We start from the raw sequence: 21500 nt of genomic DNA, 5'->3' as shown, positions 1-21500 counted from the left end.
ACAATAGTATAATATAGGCCCATTAAAAGAAGTACTGTGTGCTGCAATGTTTACACCTAATGTTTAATACACTCAATGACTACACTACACTTCACTAACTCCAACATTTATTTAAACATTTCAGAGATTTTGGCAGCACATTCTGAAACAAGTAAAATGCCTTTAGTGACAAAGTTTTACTTAGCGTCTGTATGCTTTTGGCAGGTCAACAGACAGAGTCAAAGGTGCCGGAGGATCCAGAGAAGAGCCGACTTGGCCTACCCTCTGGTGTCAGGGCCCCTGCCCAAAAGCGGGGGAGGAGCTGGAGGAGGCCTGACAGGAGCCCTGCTGGGCGTGGGGGTCTCTGGGGCAAGTATGGGGGGCGGAAGCTCGGTCTACCCCAATGGGGGAGGGCCACCCTCGGGCCTGGGGCAGCCCTGCTCCTGTCAGCAGTGCATGCTGGTGCTGAGTGTGAAGACCAACACAGGGGGCATGGGGGTACAGACTCTGGGCCGCCGCTCGCTCACCATGCAACGCCCCAAAAACACAGTGCCCCCTACAGGCCGCTCCTTGAGCCCGTCTAAATCTGCCACTTTGGGCCGAGGGCAGATGCAGACACAGGGGTACTACCAGACCCTCCCACATGGTTTAGCTATCTCTCGAAATACAGCGTCCCCCAGGACCAATGCCCAGCTGTTTGCCCAGTCTCTGGCTGTGCTCACCGCAGGCACGTCCTCTCTGGGCATCTCGTCTTCCAATAGGCCACCTCCGCCATCGCTCCCGCCCCCTCAGCCCCCGATCGCCCATCAGAACCCTCCATCTCTTCCGGCCAAACTCTCCTCATCTTCAGCCAATGACGTTGTGCCAACCGCCACATTGATCACTCCCGCCAGCAGCGTGACCACGCCCCCCTCGCCTGTGCCATCGCCGTCCCCCGTTGTCATGAAGCCACAGCGAACGCCATCGTCTGCGACAACAGCCTGCCACGCCCCTTTGCCACAAAGGTCCAGCTTAGCTGGACTCAGCCGCCCGGCGCTGCAGAGGATCGCCATGGCCCAGTCCAGAGCACTCATCGCCTCAGGGTGAGTCCACAATGAGTCTACACTGTCTGTTCTGATGATACAGGTTTATAGTACACACTACCTCAAACACACTGTACAAGACATTTGTAGAGTGTCCTTCACTTTTGTGAATCAGCTGCAGATTGTCGTGTTAGTCACGTAGATTTTGTTTCTGTTTTGTGGCTTTGTCGGATTGTTGTTGCATTTTATGCAATTCAAGGCAATCAAGAGTTTATTTGTGTTTTGGCCAAACACACAAACTTGGTTTTAAGCCTTGGTCAGTCCTTCAGAGGGAATTCTTCCAACTGATTATTTAAATTCTTCAAAAAAATCTTGCAATAACAATTACATCAGCTATTGGTGATTACTTTGTAAAAAGAAACCAGCATGGGCCCGAGGGAAATGAAAAACAAGAAAGTATTTTTCATCTTGATGTACCACAAATTGGCTGGATTTACAAGTTGTCTGAGTTGGAGTTTTAAATGTAGCGTATAATCTTTTTGGATCTGACTTAACGCTTCACTTTGGTTTCACCGTTGTCAGTTGTCAACAAACCATAATTTCACAGTTTGCACTCAATTACTGAAGCTCGTCTTCTCTGTGTAATTCCCATATTTTCCCAATTCACCCACATTCATTAAATACAAGTCTGTACAGGCAGGAACTTTCTCTGACAAATAAGCACCAATCTGACAGTTACTTTACACACGTCCAGTGCCATGTACAAACAAGAAGAAACGCATTACGAGTCAAAGCTAGCTCAGACATGCACTGCACCAAAACACGTGCTATCAAAGCTAACTAAGAGCAGGTGTCATTTAGGACTTAAAGGGTAAAACTGCCAAACAATCACAACTTAACCGGATTGTTATTAGCTGTTATTACAAACACAGACTTTACTGACTTGCTATGCATCATTTGAAAGCTCAGAAATAATAATGCATCCTTTTGTAAGATCACTGCACAAAATACCAAAGTTTGAGCTAGCATTGTTAGCATTGTTCTTTTGTTAGACTGGGTTGTGATAGTGAATATTGACATCATGTACTGGTTTATTGTTGTTGGTAGTGGAAAGCAAATGCAGGGAGCTCATTTAGCTTTAGTTTTATAATTTAGTAGTTCAGAATCTGCATTATTATTCAGTCCACATCTCTAAATCTGAAAATGCTCTGTTTCACCTTATAATGTCATAAAGCGGTAGTTTTCAAGTTAACAGCTACTTTTTACCTTGGAGTGGAGACTGGCAATTCCAGGGCTGAAATGATCCAAATGATTTTAGTGAAGATCTAGGCATCTTACAAACACAATGGAGCATGTTATATATTACCACATGACATCACAAGGTGGAACAGCATGTTTTCAGTTTGAGAGAAGAACTCTGCCTAAATATGCAAGGTTTGAATGAACCAAAATGCAACTTCGGGTATGTTTTTGATGGTGAAATTCTATTCTATTTTTACTTAGATCAGAAGAAATAGTGTGATATCAGCCCTTTAATATTGATTAGTATCTAGCTTCAAGTTTTTTGCTATTTTAGTCTCTATTGCTGGGTTTCAGATCACATCACAACGTTGTTTTTGTCAATAATACTGAATACAAATGAGGGGGAGCTAAAGTTAGTACAGTAAACAAAAATGCAGTTCTTTGCTTTAATACAAGCGGTTAATCAGTCTCGTCACTCATAGAAATCCTCAAGTTCAGTTTGTGAATTTACCTTAAATATTTCATGGTGAAGTACAATGTATTCAATAGGGAACCCCCACCCCCCTACCCATCATATTCTTTCATCTGAAAACCACCAATTGAGGACATGCTATCTTGTACATAATTGCAGACTTTGCCATCTCAACTAAATTATTCCGTTAACATTGTTCTTTTGATTAATTGTTGAGCTCTTTTGTTACTTCTCTGCCGTTGACTCTCGCATGTTACGTACGCCGTGACTCACTAAGTTCAAAAGGGGCCTACGGGCTGTTAGGCAGTAAATGCTGATGATTACAAGTGGCAGAGCCGTTCTGTTCACACCTTGATTTCACCTGCAATTTTAGATAATTTCCTGTTTCTGGTGAAAGTATTTATTCATGAAGCTTGGATTGAGTGCATGGTACTTTTCCCCGATCTTTTATTCTCAATAATATGTAAATCACTCTTGTTAGACATCAGGTGATTTGCTATAGAAGCTTTGAAGGCCCGTATTCTGATAAATTAAAGTTTCTGAGCGGTTGTAATGTGTCCTGATCAAATAATCGTGCACTATGTAACTTTTCTAGTGGAGGGTCCGCTACTTGCTTGTCTCCATGGAAATTATATTGGAAACATGGAAACTTATATTAAACTTGTCAGTCTCCAAGTGTAATCACATTCTAAGCACAGCAATAATTTCTCAGTTGCCATATACCGGAACATTTCAGACAAAATAAAAAAAACTCTCCATGGAGACAAGCAGCATCCTCAAACAGAAAGATTACATAGTGAATTAAGTAATTCTTCACGAACCTTGTTCCTCACTTAGCTGATCTGATGGGAAATTATTGCTTTGCCTGGAATGTCCCACAGTATGGAATTAATGTGATTAATCTTGTATATATTCAATTACTGATGCTTCAATTGCCAAAATACCTTTTACAAACCTGCTGATCCCTGCTCCCCTGATCTGACTTGTACTTGGCCTGGTGGTATTGTGATGTACACCAATATAGTTCAACCAGAAAAGTTACATAGTGAATCTTTAACTTTATGTTCATGTTTTGCGGTGTAGAAACTCATGCCCTGTTTTTACTTTTAATTATGTACTTGAAGTTAATGAAAAACAAGTGGAGTGGATGAGTGGGAGGGTCTTACACAGAGAGCCAGCGCTGAATACACCTCATCACAAATGTCCCGGGCCCCTCTCCAATCTCTTTTGGATTCAACCTCTGAGCACATCTCTGGTTTATACTGCTTGACTTCAGAGCTCTTTATAAAGGGGAAAAACTTTATATTGCTGATTGAACTCATTGTTTTATTATGCATATTAGTTGAGAAGTGGATTGAAGGTTTTTACTTTTTTTACTCAATTATAGTGGTACCTAATATCTATAAACCAAAACTACATTTGATTAGTGCATTGTTTGTGCGCATTATGGAAAATGTTTTGGTGGAGGGAGACAAGCCACATGCTTGTCTCCAAGGAGATGTAATTTACCTACCTGGATGGTTCCATAGTATGGCATTAAACATATCTAGCTACAAGGTCAGAACAGTATATTTTGGACCGTAAGCCACCACAATCTTTGTTTTGAGCTCCCATGTGCTTCACTGATTAGTTCTGTCATTTGTTGACCTTTATAGAATATGGAAAGAGTTTGTTGGTCAGTATTGTGCTTGAGAGATAACATGACAGGTCCACTTTGTCATTTTTCTGGTTGAGGATCTGGTTTCTGCCTATCTTTGTGGAGATGTTATACTTTACCTACACTTTTCCAAAGTGGCATTAAACGTTAATATTTTACATTTATTCAGTCACCATCATATTTTATCACTTAGTGAACATTCCTCCAGAAAAGTTACACAGTGCACCTTTAAAGTCTGAACCCAAATCAATGCCCTTTCTGTCTGAGTGACCATTGGCCTTGTCCGTGTGTGAAGTGGCATATGTTTTGATCTAGCTGAGAGAGGTGTATTGTGGGCGACCCTTCTCTCCCTCTCTCTCTCTTTTGAGAGGCTGAAGCACCAGATGTAGCGAAACAGCCGTCCACTTGTTCTTGAGATTGATGAGTTCTGAAGTATATTGGATTAATCTGCTAATATCTCTTTTATGAAGCTGCATAAATAAAGCTTGGCCTTATGCAAATGTATTTAAGTGTTGATTGAAAATCTTCATTCTTATGTCAAAAAGGCCTATATTTTCAAAATGTATTCAAAGTATTTTTTTAAACAGAAGTTAAAGGCGCTGTACCTGATTTTTACGGTACTCAAAACAGTTTGCAGTGGTGCAGTTATTCTTCACTTACCCTACACACTTCTTAATTATTCAATGCAAAGTGCTTTTTACAACTTTCAGAGGCCAGAGCAGAGTTTTGCTGTAATGATTAAGCTAATGACAACTAGCACGCTAACTCTACACTTTCTGATTATCAGACAATTTAATGGATATAAATGCACGTAAATGCTTTATACGTAAATGAAGGCAGTACACAGTGGATTTATTTTGACCTCAAGTGCTGCACATACAATAGATCTGTACTGGGGCAAAGCATTTTTTGCTCAAAAGCGTGAAAAAAATCATACAGCATACACCATACAGGCCCTTTAAGAGAGAATCTAACTGTGCTCATTTACTTCTACAAACCTTGAACTTGGATACATTTTGTTCTAAGATCCCCGGTCTTTATTTTATCAAACGTGTGCTCAACTTGTTGCATTTTCAACTCAGCAACAGTTGTTATTATCCGGTTTAAATGTGATGCAAGGTCACTCGGTTTAGAGATGAAGATTTGAATTTTCAGCATGCCCTCTCCAAACATGCCCCCCGTGCCCCCTTCTCTTGCTCGGGCTGTCGCGTCTCAACTTTGGGCCCCTCCGAACTTCATTGTTGGTCTCCACGGTAACCTTTGTTAGGGTGCCCAAACCTGGTCCGCATTAGCAGTACAATGCAGAGCTGTGGCTGGGTTAGTTCTTCTCCTTCCCCCTCTCTCTTTCTATCCTCTCGTTGCAATCTTTACTGCAAAATAAGTTTAGAAATTCTAATATACATTGTTTTGCTTTTGGGCTATTACTGTATGGCTGTTATTTCAAGTGGTTAGAAAGCTCTTGTTAAATTGTAGCTTGCATGATCTTTTGGCATGTTAATTTGCTTGGCAAGGAATCTGATCTACAATTAAAAATCAGATGTCTAACACCATGAAATACTACTTTTTTCAACTTGCATAATTTTGTTGTATCTCCATTTTTGCAGAACCACTATTTTTATCCAAATAAGATGAACTGAGGTCTCATTTATAAAATGTTACCTGCAATTAGTACTAAAAGTTTACCAGTCAAAATATAAACTTCCATTAAACCTGGTTTCTCGGAGCTCACATCTCCTTCTGCCTCATCTCTGAAAGCTCCCAACATGCAAAGTTACGAGTTTAGGGATCAGAACACAAATTTCTTTGTCAAAGCGAAGTTGTCTTTTTATAGATCACAAAATGAACATGGACTTTTTTGCATTTCGTGCTAAAATAACTGTCTAAAATTTCTAGTAGGTACAAAGGCAGCTTGTGCAAACAGCTGTTACCAGAATGTACTGTTCTTATGGTACACAATTGTTTAGAGCATATCCCACTGAAAAAAGAAGATTTTTATAGGTCCTGAAATATAATAATAATAAACTAGCAATGGGTGGATTCATGATGCTAAAATATCAATATATTAATACTGACAGGTATCAAAAAATATTGATTATCATGCTTGTTTGCTCATTTATCTGTACATTTACTTAATTTTTGGATTAGTTCAAGATGGCGGGAGCAAACATAATGAAGCATCTATATGCTACTTTCAGTGCACCTTAATATAAAACTCACTGTTAGCTATATCTGATTTAAATCACAATACTTGCCATTGAATGTCTTGGTATTGGACTGCAACAAAATCACTTGAATAAACTGACTCATACGTACGCAAAACATAAAATATTATTCCTATATTTCATTACTAAAACATTATCTTTTAATTTCACAACGAAGATTAAAAAGCTTGTCTACTACACAACGTCTCACCGAGTTTGCAGTGGGAAACTTGTTTGGGTTGAGCAGCATGATCTGATCTCCTCCCTCTCCCTACTTATAAATGCCATATTCATAATCAGGATGTTACATGAGGTGGGGGCTTGATGGACAATAGTGAGTCTCGTCTGCAGTTGCAACTCTCACACAATCTTGATTTTTTATTTAATTTTTTTTAAATAAGGGGGGTGGGGTTGAAGGGAATGGGGTAGATTCTCAATAGGGTATTCTCAGTAGGGTTGCACAATATATGGCTGCAGTTATTTAGATAATAGAATGACCTTCGCAGTTAACAAAACATGATGTCTTTTAATGGAAATATCTTGTTGTACCTTTAGTTTAGACCTCTACAAACATGTTGTGAAATGCATGGGATTCATGTATTAGTTTATGAGTTCATATTTCAGTCTTCTCTTAAATGTTAATGTTTACACTGTGCACTCTGAACTGAATCCTACTATTTAAACCTAAATCGCAAATTTAATCACAATACTTCCAAAAATGCAATTAGATTTATTTATTTTTTTTCAAAATCCTGCAGCTCTACCAGACATGGCACCAAAAGATTAAACCTACACAAGAAAGACAAAAAAGCAACTCAGCAAACTGTCAAAGATGAATCACACTTAGGTGCCAAAAAAAAGGAAAAAAGAAAAAGTCTGAGAGAGGAGGAGGGGCGACAGGCACGCAAGAGCTATCCAAGAACGCGTTTACCAAACACACACGCTAGCATTGTCCTTGCAGCTCCACAGTATAAGCAAATATTGACCTTTCAGACAGGAGGAGATGCACTGAAGAATGTGTTTGTAAGGGGGGAGGGAGGGGGGTGTTAAGGGTAGAGGAGGGAAGAGGGAGGAGAGGGGGGCAGTGGGGTCGAAACAAAGGCAATAGATGAGTGTGAGAAAAAAAGTTTTGTGTGTCGACAGGAGGGGCAGAAGGGGCAAAACAAACCAGGCAAGAGGAAGTGTGAGAATGAGAGCAGGATATAAACTGACTGGAACACAGCACCTGGTTAATGATAAATTCTGTCCGTGGGTTTCAGACGGATGAGAAATTAGGGCTGTTGCCATAGAGAATAACATACATAAATAATAAACAAAATATTATAAGTTCTGAATGGGAAGGGTCGTCAAAATGCTGAAACGCCTGGCTTATTGTAATGTTTTGTGTTGTTCTGAAATAGAATTGGACAACATTCACAAAAATGACCCAATAACAATCTGATGACATGTTTGCAGCTCATCAGATTTCAGAAATAAATGTAAAGGTTTATCTTATTCATGTGTATTAATGCTATTTGTAGTTTTTTTTTTGTTTTTTTTAATGCATAATATTAATTTTTTTCTTGTTTTCAACACAACACTTTTTATATTTTTGAACTCAAGAAAATTATGAAGTAATTTATTTACATATTATAGTTTGATGTTTTTAGAATGTATGTTTTATCTCATATTTTTATCTGGCAAGCAACAATTACATTTAATAGGCTATATTAAAGGTGCATTGTGTAACTTTTCTCGTGAAAGGTCCGTCAAATACTTTTCTCCATGGAGATGTTATTGCTTTGTCTGGAATGTTTCACAGTATGGTATTAAACCTTTCTTTCATCATGGAGACCAAACTAGACCTAGTTACAGGTCAGATCTGTGGCAAGACAACCCCTCTCACAGTCAGAATGCCTTTTTTTTGTAATGTCCTGAGCAACATCTAAACCAGCTCATAAACAAAACAATCATCATTGCCAAATAGAACGAACTAGACACAGGGGCAAGGAGATTTTTTAATACATATAATATCTGTAATTTAATAGTATTTTATTTGGTGATGTGTCCTGCAATCTTTTTAACCAAAAAAGTGTGCCTCAACTTAAAGGAAAAATACACTGCCTTAGCTTGTGTGTCACTATGTGTGTGCCTTGATGGGGGAGTGTCCATTGTCCGGCATCTAGGGCCTTCCAGCTGATGACCATCTGGTCTCTTGGGACAGAGACAGAGGGACAAAGCTCCAGGAGTGTGTGGGACCCAGGCTAAACTTTCCAAGGGGTTAAAGGTCAAGAGGCAGCGCTCCTATACATAACCTTCCCCCTAGTAAACAGCATCTACAGGACAGTTCTGTGTTGAATGCCCCACACTGCTCTGGGCATTGGGCTCATTGTCAGGTTATTTGTTTATTTATTTGTATCCCCATTAGCTGTACAAAAAAAGTACAAAACAATTTCCGGCATACATTTGAAATACCATATCACATATACAAAAACATGTATATTACTAAATTACTTCCACTTTAATTTGCGTCCATTCAGATTTTGATTAGACTGAGATTAATCTTGTCATCTAATCATCCCTATCTGGTTTGTATAGTCATGTAGTAGTCCTGCTTTAGACATGGTTGAAATCTGTCTTGTACCGGTTTAATCCTGGTTATTTTTTGTTGTGCTTTAGGTCTGACTTAGTCCTGATTCTTGGTTCCGATCTGTTTTATATTTGATGCAGCCCCTGTATGATTTGAGTTGGAGTCTATCTTCTCCATTCCTGCTTTATCTTCAGTTTAGACCCAGTCCATCCTGTCTCTCAATGGTAAAAGTTTAACACATGAAGGATTACATCATCACTTTGACATAGCAGACACCCTGCAACAGCCCCTTCGATAGCTCAGTTGGTAGAGCGGAGGACTGTAGTGCTCAAAGCTGAAATCCTTAGGTCGCTGGTTCAAATCCGGCTCGAAGGAGGAGATGTTTTTGTCCTTTTCCTTTGTAATATGTTATTTTAATTTACAGATATTCTTTTGCAGTGTAGATATTAGGGACCTACTGAAGGTGATTCCCATAGTTGATATCATGCATTAAATAACTTAATTCTTTTCTTCTTTGTGTGTCAAGCTGCTGCTGTTTTTAGGTCAATATTTATCATGTGTACATTTTTGCACTAGTGGGAAATCTTTGGTTATTTCTTGGCTATGATAAAATTTGAGCAGTAGAATTTGAATGAACTATAATTTAGTAAAGTTGCAAACTAAGTATTAAGAGTTTCAGTCTGCTTTTACATTCTGCAGCCGTACTTTTTGTGTTTTAACTCTGCACAAGTTATTGTGTCAGTGGCATAGATTAGTTTCAATATTGTTGTTTATGGCCTATATTTACTTAAGCAATATATCACATTTCAAAATATGTTATCGTGACAGGTCTACCTGCAACTACTTCTACTATATTTTTTTGTATACGTGTGCTCATTTTACTTCTGAAAAGGATATTTTCGTAACAGTCTCTAAAAGTGTGAATTCATTTTGACACCCGCGTCTTGTGTCATGTGCTGAACATTAGCGTCGGATTACTATTAACACACACATAATATAGTGAGTCATTTCAGAAAGCTGCTTACCCTAGCAATGCTAAACCAACAGGAAATAACAGATTATAACTGGACTTTGGCCCATTATTGCTTGCCCTGTCACACTAACAAAATTTTAAATGTGATATTTTGCTACTGAAAATTTCTCAAGAAATTTATGAAATAATATTGAAACAAATTTATGCCATTGACACATTGATATTGCTGTGGAATGTTCCGTACTATGATATTAATTCTATTGATCTTCATGGAGACAAGCAGGTGACACCACTACGCTGGATTACAGGTCAGAACTGTGGAGGGGCAAGCCTGCTTACTGTAAGCATTCATGTTTTTCAGGGTATTTTTGAGCAATAAAATGCCTGGACAAATGAAGCATTGCATCATTGTGTATGCGGTATTGATACGTTTAATCTATTTTTCAATGACTCATACCAGTGCCTTGATAGAAAACATGCCACATGTAACACTTTTATGTAGATTATTAACATTAGCAATTATCACTGAAATTACCGTAGAAGCTAACAACCACATAGTAAACATTTCTTAAATCTGACGTCATGCTGGACAATAATGCACCAAAAATGTAGTGGGCCACAAAAGTTTCACAGTAAAAACATTGGAAGCACAAATTCTGCATATATCAGTGAACTGGAGTTAGATATTTCAAGTTAGATATTAACTTTTTGCTGGACATAACAAACCTGAATGCAACAGCCATTTGTCTGTTGTGTCCAGTAATATCAAAAGTAATGTTTTTATGTTGCTGTTTTATTAAAATGAATGGTATAGAATGTTCAAATAAGTACCAAACTGTGTACGAAGTAATTCACACCATATCACTCCAGGAAGGATCTCACCAACACCAAGTGAACTAATGGGGGAGGCAGCACTGACCCCTTCGATAGCTCAGTTGGTAGAGCGGAGGACTGTAGTTGTAAATGTGGGAATCCTTAGGTCGCTGGTTCAAATCCGGCTCGAAGGAAGAATTTTTTAACTCATGTGTTTTGGTTTTGTTTTGGGTTTTTTTACCTTTCTGTTGCTGTCATGTTTTATGGCAGCAGAGAAAGACTATTGACTTTGAAGAGTTAAGTTCAGACCCGCCTTAGCCTCAGGGGGAAATGGTAAACTGTAAAAGACTAACCTGTCAGTGACCCCAATACAGTACAACAGCTTAAGTCGCAATCTACTAGTATTTGTGTAGTTTTGCATATATTTCTTTATATTCATTTATTTTGGAGGTATCATACTTGTAGCTAATTTTATGTATCTTATTATTTTATATTTTTGTATTAGGCTGGGGACCAATCAAATATCTTATCAGCACTTAAACAAAATATTACTGTATATTGTATTTGTTCCCTGTTTTGTCTGTACCTGTTAATGTTATTAATCTTAATAAAATGTTAATAAATGTTAACAATTCAATTAAATACAGAAATAGTTTTGCTAAATTATAAACCAAAGCTAAAATAAGATAAAAATGTGAAGGTCTTTAATAATTCATTTGGTTTGAAATTGCCAATTAACTTTCCTAACTTAGTGAGGGAAGAAAAAGCAAAATGTTATTTTTGTGTCTGCACTTCTGAGTCCAGATAGTTTTTGCGCAATAAAAACATTAAATTAAATTAATTATAAATGCGTTTAATTCAATCATACTGTGACATATAGTTTACCTTTAAATTAGTTGTCAGTTGATTTATAATAATCTGTTTAGTTGTTGAAGCCTTATTTTGAACACAAACTACAATAATGCTGTTATGTCACTACAGTATTGGCTTAACAAATCCTGAATTCAGACTCACTCCTCTTATGCGTTGAGCAGCTTGGCCTGTTTGTGTTGATAGTATTATAGTGATTATGACGGCCTCTTCATGACAAGGAGGTAATCCGTGGGGGGGCCGCTGTGACGTTTGTACCTCTGAGCAGATGGAAACTCACAGTATTAGCCCTCATATTATCCACTCCACATGACACTGAGAGACAGTCCATTCAATATAACACAGGCAAAGGAACTGACCAGACACATGACTTTGTTGTTTTAAATCTCATGTATCATTATTTTGGGGGATTCAAAATTTTCAACATGACGGTGATCTCTTTTTCCAAGTGAGTTTTTAAGCTTTTCTGCTGAGGGGCATGCACCTGTTTGTCGCCGTGGAGATGTTATTGCTTGGTCTGGAGTGTTACACAGTATAGCATTAAATAACATGACATTATAACTCCAAAAGGAGCTACTGCTGTTTGGTTCAGAGAGGTATCAGACAGGGCCCCTAACGTACAAATAGAATAATATGGAACTCATTCAGTTATTTGAAGTATTACTATTTTGCAAAGTTTGAAAATCCAAAAGTAATATTATCAAAAAATGTAAAAGAATTCTAAACTATACTGTGTTGTTTTTCTTCCAGTGTGCCAACTGTCCCAGTGAAAAACCTTAATGGATCTAGCCCTGTTCACCCTGCACTTGCTGGTAAGAACATATTTGGTTTAATTATATTTGAATACTTCAATTTTGAATGTAATATAGTATGTCAATGGTTGACAAAACTGCCTTATATTTGTTTAAAATTTAAAATTTCCAAAAATCCTGTTAGATCCAGTAATGGTATTTATTTGAGCTAGAAAAGCCAAATGATTCTTTTTTTGTATTCTTAACAATTTGTCAAAGTAAACTTAGAAAACCCATCCCCCTAGATGTATTCTCCTCAAACAAATACTGTTTACATGGCCCCTTCCATAGTTCAGTTGGAAGGGTGGCAGACTGCAGAGAATGCAACTGGAATCCTTAGGTTGCTGGTTCAAATCCAGCTTGAAGGAGTACATTTTTGGTTTATTAAAACTACAGTACTGTGAAAACAGAACTAGTTAATTTTAAATAGTTTGCATTGGTTAATTATTCCTCACTTACCTTGTGGATTTCAAGATTCCTAATTTTTGAGTGCCATTTTCACTGCCTTAAGCACTTTTCAGCTGTTAGAGACATTGTACTTTGCCATGAAATATACAGAAGGTAAATTCATAAAGGCTGAATGAGAAAATGTTTAGTTTTGACAATAGACAAGAAATCATTGTATCACAACAAAAATCTGCACCTGGCTCCATCTGTATTAAATATTATTGACCTATAGAATGTTTTAATGGCATCTGAAGCCCAGTAGTAATTTTCTTAACAATCCCCCAAACCATGTTTCCACAGGGATCACTGGTATCCTGATGAGCGCAGCTGCCTTGCCCGTGTGTCTGACCCGCCCCCCCAAACTGGTGCTGCACCCCCCACCCGTCTCCAAGAGCGACATCAAACCGGTGCCCGGCTTTGGGCACTGCTGCCGCAAGACCACCAAGAAGCAAACGCGCAAAGGTACAGCCAACCACTACACTAGTTTAGAGTTCATACACACACTGATTCAGTAGCATCTTTGTAGATCTAAAGTTAAAGTTCATATGTTAGATTACTGCTTTCACTGAAACATAGTTAACATTATTATATTTTTTGCATGATTTAGCTAAAAAAAATCTTGCCCAATATTCCCTAATTTTACTATTTTTGTGAAGTGCGTAAATTTACTTCCTGGTTATCATGAGCAGCAGCAGCAACTCCCTAACTGTTAGCAACCATACTGTAAACAAGTGCCAAACTTTATCTAATAACATCATATCTAAATCATAACAATAGTTATAATGCTCCTTGTGCATAAATTGTCCCTGCATTTTGGATAGAGTTGTATGTATTGATTGCATAGATGAGTTCTTTTTGAGAACTGACAGCTTCTTCCTTAAATGTTCAACTTCTCTTCTCAAACTGACTCTTCATTGATGCTTATCTATCACAAACCGTTATGTTATTTCAAAAACATAAAGTCTTGTTATATTATATGCATTTTAAACATAAGCATAACCAACCAAATGATGGTGCTGTAGAAATAACAATAAATAAATAAATAAATAAATAGAGGCTGTTTAAACTTAAAGATGTCATGTTAAGTACAACTGGTTCCACTGACAGGCAAATACATAGTGCCACCTCCCATGTAGTGTCCCAACTTGTCCTTTACGCACAAAGTGTCATGTGTCTGTGGTGAATTCCAGTGTGTTTTAGAGCAGTGGAAACAGGTCTGTGGTGCCCTCTGGCTTTCTGCTTCTACACCTGTTCCAAAATATGAGCCATGTCCTTTGATAGCTCAGTTGGTAGAACAGAGGACTGTAAGGCTGAATCCTGGAATCCTTAGGCTCTTTATTAAGTAGTAGTAGAGATGTTTCTTCAACTGAATGTGAATTTTTGTTCAGGATTAAAGCGTTGTATACCTGATTTTTACCATCTTAAAAATGTGAAAAACAGAAGTAGTTCATGGTAAACAGTTTGCACTGGTCCACAGTTATTCTGAGCATCCTAACTGTTCACTGCAATGTGTTTTTAAGCACTTTTCACAATTTTCAGAGGCCACAATAAAGTTTTGCCAACAAAAACTAGCATGCTAACCACGCTCTTCCTGATTCTTGGACAGTAGCTTTATTATTAGATGCAGACAGTACACAGTGGACTTATTTTGACCAAAAGCTGCTTATGCAGTGTAATTGTACTGGGCAAAACTATTTTGACCCAAATGCGTGGCAACAAAATTGGAGAAAGCATCCTTCTATCACTTAATCATTTATTAATAGTACTATGAGAGTTCCTACTTTTTGCTTTGATGTATACATATGCATTTGTGTAATTGTAATTAATTAAATGTTGAATTCAAATGCTTTTTTGTAGGTAAAACTCCAGAAGAGGTAGTGAAGAAATACCTACAGAAAGTAAAGAGCCCCCCTGAAGAGGTTTGTTTACGGTCCTAAATATGTTGGGAAAAAAATAATAAAATCCTAATGTAACTGTTTACCCATTCTAATATTGAAATATTTAAAAGCTTGCAGTAAACTCAAATTAGTAACTAGTTTTTTTTACATTTTTGATGCGTTCACACTTGACCCTGTTGGGGTGAACTCACCCCAGTATCCATCAGTATCTGAGTATAGTTTTTTAACAATATTATACCATACTGAATTGCTCTGTTGTGTTCTCCAGGACTGTACGATCTGTATGGAGCCTCTGGGGGGGCCATCAGGATACAAAGGCCCAGGTGTGGGGCCTGCATCTAGGGCAGAATCTGTGGGTCGCCTGGCTCAGTGCGGACACCAGTATCACTTTCAGTGTTTGGTGGCAATGTATAACAACGGCAACAAGGATGGCAGGTAGGAACTCACTACTCACTCCACAAACAGGCCGTATCAAGTTTTTTTGTTTTATTCATACCTTAATTTTTGTTCTATATTTTAGAATGATGTCGTATTTCTCACAAATGTATCAGGCTAAATTATCTGGCAGGGGAGATAAACAATACCCTAGATACATATATTAGAAATGATAAAAAAAAATGTTTACAGTTTAGAGAGACATTTCTGTTATGATGCTGGACCTACGATTCTTGATGCATTTGCAGTGCAAAAACGTTGTTAAAAAATGTCAACATGAAATAATGAATAACTTGTATACAGATGCACAGGGCGCTTTACAATTGTATGTGTTGTTGTTGATTTAGGGACATATATATTCTTAAATGTGTTGTCCTTTGGGATAGTCTTCATTCTTCACCTTTTATCAGATTTTTTTTTTGGTAGTACTTGATGTCAAAAGTTTGAGAACAACTGGCCTAAACCTCAAATATGGTCTTATCTTTGGTCTTCCTGCAGCCTGCAGTGTCCCACATGTAAAACCATCTATGGAGTGAAGACAGGGAACCAGCCTGCGGGGAAGATGGAGTACCATGTGATCCCCCACTCTCTGCCCGGACACCCCGACTGCAAAACCATACGCATCATCTACAACATACCACCAGGCATTCAGGTGCTTAAATGAGACATAATATGATTGTTTTGTGTGTATAAAATATAATTTAGTATTAAATTATAACAGATCATTATTTTACATTGTGTTCATATCTCCTCCTGCAGGGACCAGAGCATCCGAACCCAGGGAAGCCTTACACTGCCAGAGGCTTCCCTAGACACTGCTACCTCCCAGACAGCGAGAAAGGACGCAAGGTACGCAGCACAGTAAATCATAGAGTTAAGGAACTGTATTTAAAGTTTGGATTTTAAATTTCATAAATAAAACCTAACTGTGTCTGCTGAGATGAGACATAAACATGTTCAAATTAAATATAGCTTTTGCTGATAACTATTGTGATGTTGATTTATTCTTAACTACAAAAATATTCAAGAAATTTGCTTTATTAATTATGTTAGAATTTGGATGTTTGGTTTTAAAAATGATTATCCATCATTTGAGTTGCCAGATTTAATGTCAAAATTGAATTAAGGACTCTCACTGTGGCCAATCATTATTCAGTGCTGGTGCAGCCTCTGCAGCTCAGTGAGTGAATACTGGAGGTTCTGAACTTTCACATGAGGCATGGCTTGTCCATATACTGAGAAAACAAATTGGATTTGTCCTCTATCTGCAGGTTAAGACTCTTGTAAGGTTGGCAGGTTCAGTTGTGATTGTACAGGCTACATACAGTTCATTTAATGTTCAAGTATTTTGCAGTATTATTTGATCTTTTTGTTTATAAGTCTATTTTGGACTTGCCTTAAGATATTTTCATCACATGTGTTTTCTTTCTCTCAGGTGCTGAGACTGCTGTTGGTGGCGTGGGACCGGAGGCTGATCTTCTCCGTTGGAACTTCAAGCACCACAGGAGAGTCAGACACAGTCATCTGGAACGAGGTACTTTAACACAACTTAAATTACTAAATACATTTATACATAAAAAGAATGTATCCATTTTTTTTTTTTTGTTTCACAAGTCACCATTACGTACATATGAATCTGATTTATATACAGTTCATTTAAATATCTTGTCATTGCCAACCATTTAATCTAAGCAATCAGTCCCAAGTTATTTTTAACAGTGGTTGCAAAAAGATAATTATTTATAACTGAAAATGCAGATATTGTTACCCTAGGACCCCCGGAAGCATTGGCTTGTCTATGCTAAAGGGAATCCATAGCAGACAAAATAATTTTTTCCACTGATTTGCCTGTTAACACCAAAAATATACATTAAACCAGGACTAATCTAGAAATAGACTGAGGTTCTTAAAACTCAGGCTAAACCAGGACTTTAATCTGAACTAAACCACAACTTCAGCATCAACTTTTTTTAACAAGAAACAAAGCATGGTATAGTTTTAGTTTTGATTAAAGTTTCTCACATTTTGTCTGCATTTTGTCTGCCTCTACTTGCTAATTTTATTCTTTTTCTCAATTGTCTTTTTTCAAATTTTCTAGGTCCACCATAAGACAGAATTTGGCTCCAATTTGACGGGCCATGGTTTCCCTGACGCTGGACATTTGGACAACGTTTTGGAGGAGCTCAGAGCGCAGGGCATCACAGAAGACGATGGACTGACAGAAAAATGATCAAACCAGCAACAAAATCAAGACATCTCAAAGACAAAGGAATGGGACTCTGTGCCAGCACTTAAATGTACTACAGTATGGGATATAGAAGACATTGGATTTTGTTTTGCAGGGTTTTTAACCACTTAAAATCACACAGGGCAATGGTTCTCTAATGTTCTACAAGTATCTCCTCAGAAATATTCAACTTTCAAAATTAGGGATAGATATTTGTTAGTCAAAATGGAGACTGGATTGTGGTTTGAATCACTCCTCAGTAAGGATTAAAACCAAGACTAGACTTTGAATGTGAGCAACAGGCTGCACTGCAATTTCTCTTGGGATATCTCTGTATTTATCCATCTATAACATGGTAAAACCAGATCTGAAACCAAGTTTTAAACCAGATTAAAACTGGACCAAACCAAGACTCAGATCTGAAACAGGATAAAACAATGGTGCGTTCACAGTTGAGTAAACTAGAACTAAACAAACAAAACTTTTAGACCAGGACTAAACCAGGTTTATAACCAGACTAAACCAGGTCTGAAACACAGACTAAACTACAGAATGCATAACTAAATTAGGATTTGGGTGCCTTAATCTGTCATCTCAACTACTACTTGAGTCTGAGCCTGTTCCAAACCAGGACTGAAGCAGTTCTAAACCAGATCTAAACCTGGACTAAAACATGTCTACTTAACCTTACTAGCTAAAGATAGACTAAACTTGGACTTCACTGCATCTAATACAGAATTAAACCTGGATCAAACCCATTTTAAACCAAGACTAGGCTTTTATTAATTTATTTATGTTACCTGTACCTCAGTTTGAGAACCATTGCCCTAAAATCCTATTAAATACATTACATTTTATCAGCTAATACAAGAGATTGAGGTAGCATTATGGTAAGCAAGCAAAACACTCTTTAGCCTATTTAAATACAGGTACTAAATGTCCATAGAAGAGAATGAGTTGTACTAATACTACTTAGATTTGCTTTGCTGCGAGATAGTGACATGACAAGGATGGTTTTAAGGTTTAGGATGGTACATATATACAGAAAAGTCTAAGAAATTGATGATTTGAAGGCTTAAGATTGTTTTTGGAGATGGTTTACAGGGAGAAAGTAGCAGTACGAAAGAAAGATGGCATCTGAATGTAGTGTAGAATAGGCGTAGAGTGAACTAACTTGTTTGGTACATTGTAGGCCGGAGAGTGTCGTTTGTTTACCTTCTGTTTGGACGTTCCTGCTGCGTCATCTGGTGGTGGTTTACGGAACTACACCTCATCTCGCTGATCGTGTACTATAATATTTTTCTCTTATTTTTGTCCAGAACTTGACAATAATACAAACCAATTGGCAAAATGCTTTATGTAGTAATATTTTTATTGCAATATATGAAATTAAAATAAAAATTTAATCTAAATAATAAAAAATGTTAAAATTGTATCTGGAATTGTAATTGCAATTTGTTTTTGCCCTAGTTGCAAGAAAGTTATTGTCAATCTCTGGTCATATCACATGCAGTTATCATTGCGCAATGTCATTCCGTACCTCTTACTGTTTTTGAGTTTATTCAGATTTATTTAGGTCTATTTATGAGTTCAAATTATCATAAATTTACTATTTTTATTGACAAAAGACCAAACAGAAAGTCTTACATTTGAGCCACTGTGGTAAAGGTTACATATAAAGGTACCAGTATTTACTTTTGATGTATTTTAAGTTTTATTTTACCTTATTTTAGAATTTATAATAACATTTGTTGGAAATTTTGTAAATGTTTAGACAGCCACATGTGACATTAAGGTTTGCTTTACATGGTAGAAGCAATGGATCATTCTGTTTTTACAAATAGTATGTCCACTACAACTTTCATTTTAAAACTAAAAAGTGGCACTAAAAATATTTACAGTTTGACTAAAACAGCCACATGAATACCAGTATTCACCATTTCTAATAGGTAATTTCAGATGGAGGGCAAGGGTCTATATAACTGTGGAAGGTTCACTGTTTTTGACAGAAATAGAAATATCCATCTATTATCTTTTGCTTGAGATTGGTTCCACAAACTTTTCTTAAAGGCTTTTCAGTTGACAACATTCACATCTTTGGGGTTGAATAACAGCACCACTTTGTGGAAACATTTCACATTTGTTTACTGAAACTGAACACAACCTTTTACGTACAGTTTTATGTTTTAAAATGAGAAAATGTGTGGACATACCCTACAACTCAAGTTTTTCTGTCACATTTCAGATTAGTGAATGGGTTACTAGTAACTGAATAAATAGTAATGAGAAAATGTGTGCTTTGCATACATAGTCTTGATAACTTGGCACTGCCCAGGCCATGAGTTAAGCTATATTTGACTCACAATGGTACAAATCTTATGGTAAAGAAAGAAATGTGTACTGTGTATACAAGCAAAAGTTCAGAGTATGGTACTCCAATACGATGGTACTGCCCCTATGGTAACTACTTGGATTATTTTAACATGAATTAGAATTACACATTTCTTTTAATAGTATTTTCTTGACACTATAGATTTAATGGACTTTTTACAAAATGTGTACATGTCTTTTTTTATCATTATTATTATTATGCTGTTTTATTTGTTGTTAATGGTTTACAGCCAATATTGTTAATGCATTGTTACTTGTATACAGTCCTTTAAGCTGATTTGTCCCCTTTTTTTCTTCTTCTTCTTCTTCTTCTTCTTTGGAAAAGGATTATGCTGGTAGATTATCTCTTTTTCACTTTATATTTTGGACAGACATTTTGAGAATTTGTTCAATAAAGTCACTGCTTTTCTGACTTTTGCAAAAAAAAAAAAAGAAAAAGGTAAATGCAAATTGCAAAATTAAACTGTGCTAAATTTGAATTCTTAATTTGAGTATGCTACTGCAATTATTCACATTTGCTTTATCAATTTAGGAAAAAAAAAAAAAATCTTGCTTTTCTTTTTTGCTGTGTTGTTTTTGTGTCCGCCAGTAGCCTACTACCATTTTCACATTGAGTAATTAGCCTATAATTTTTCTGGTGCCATTGTCTTTTTATGTCTGAGAGAGAAGGCTGGACAAGAGAGCTCCAAAACATGCAAAAAAATAATAAACAAAAGTGTAAATATTGCTACATGTGCTGGAGTATGAATGATTAATACGGAAAAATAAAGAATGAATGAAATTGACTGGTTGGACTGTATTACTTATGAACGTATGCTTTTTATTTGTTGATTTACACCTACATAAAGGCTTGTTATGTTCTTATGGAGAATAGTGTCATGGGCAAGAATACATTATGGCATTTGATCTTGCTATTTAGACAACAAACTGCAAGGCAACAGTGAGAAACAAGAAACTGCTCCATGAGACTTTTTTTTCCTCAAATTAGTGATAAATAAATTAGTAACATGATGCAACAAAAATAAAGATCTAAGTTCTAATCCTATGTGGTATTTTTTGTGATATAATAGCATAAAAGTGAAAGTATTCTAATAATTTTGAATACAGTCTCTGATTACGCCATGTAACAGAATATGTTACAAAAATGCATTATAGCAGGCTATTCTGTATTCTTCCCCTCACTGAGATTAGGAATAACAGGAAATCCAAAAGGTAGATGTTTAATCAATATATTTTTTCACAGCATCAAGAAAAGGTACTAACTGTAGGTTGAATGAAAACACACCTTTACAGATGTTTCATTACACTGCCACACAGATAGATCAGCAATATTGCTTAAACGGAAATTAAAACAAAAAAGTGTTGAATAGAGCAGCATTTTTCAACCAGGGGAATGGGAATTATTTTTTTATTTTAAAATAGGTGACAATGAAAAGCATTTGAACAAAAATGTTATTTGTAGTAAATTCTTAACAAGCATGTTTTAGAGAACTTTGGTCATCAATATATTTAA

The 21500-nt window shown here is 36.9% G+C and overlaps 1 protein-coding gene and 2 non-coding genes across 5 annotated transcripts in view; all 3 read left to right on the top strand.

Annotated features, from left to right (window-relative positions):
- Positions 1-20768, top strand: part of LOC110159896 (E3 ubiquitin-protein ligase DTX1-like) — a 38797-nt gene extending 18029 nt beyond the window's left edge. For all 3 annotated transcript variants that reach the window (XM_055158243.1, XM_055158242.1, XM_020924497.2), the window contains 9 exons: positions 205-1061; positions 12549-12610; positions 13337-13498; positions 14894-14955; positions 15203-15369; positions 15868-16021; positions 16129-16218; positions 16805-16903; positions 17468-20768. In XM_055158243.1, the coding sequence (XP_055014218.1) occupies positions 205-1061; positions 12549-12610; positions 13337-13498; positions 14894-14955; positions 15203-15369; positions 15868-16021; positions 16129-16218; positions 16805-16903; positions 17468-17599 (1785 nt within the window). In that variant the 3' untranslated portion in view covers positions 17600-20768. The remainder of the gene's footprint in view (positions 1-204; positions 1062-12548; positions 12611-13336; positions 13499-14893; positions 14956-15202; positions 15370-15867; positions 16022-16128; positions 16219-16804; positions 16904-17467) is intronic.
- Positions 9431-9517, top strand: trnay-gua (transfer RNA tyrosine (anticodon GUA)). Its single transcript is given in 2 exon segments — positions 9431-9467; positions 9482-9517. It is a non-coding gene; the product is annotated as a tRNA-Tyr (tRNA).
- trnay-gua (transfer RNA tyrosine (anticodon GUA)) lies at positions 11036-11122 on the top strand. Its single transcript is given in 2 exon segments — positions 11036-11072; positions 11087-11122. It is a non-coding gene; the product is annotated as a tRNA-Tyr (tRNA).
- Positions 20769-21500: the final 732 nt, after the last annotated feature.

The sequence above is a fragment of the Boleophthalmus pectinirostris genome, unplaced genomic scaffold (assembly GCF_026225935.1).
Source record: "Boleophthalmus pectinirostris isolate CB_2022bp ecotype Guang Dong unplaced genomic scaffold, ASM2622593v1 HiC_scaffold_22, whole genome shotgun sequence".
NCBI lineage: Eukaryota > Metazoa > Chordata > Actinopteri > Gobiiformes > Gobiidae > Boleophthalmus > Boleophthalmus pectinirostris.
The sequence above is the reverse complement of the archived record's forward strand: the minus strand, read 5'-3'. Positions and strand labels throughout refer to the sequence as shown.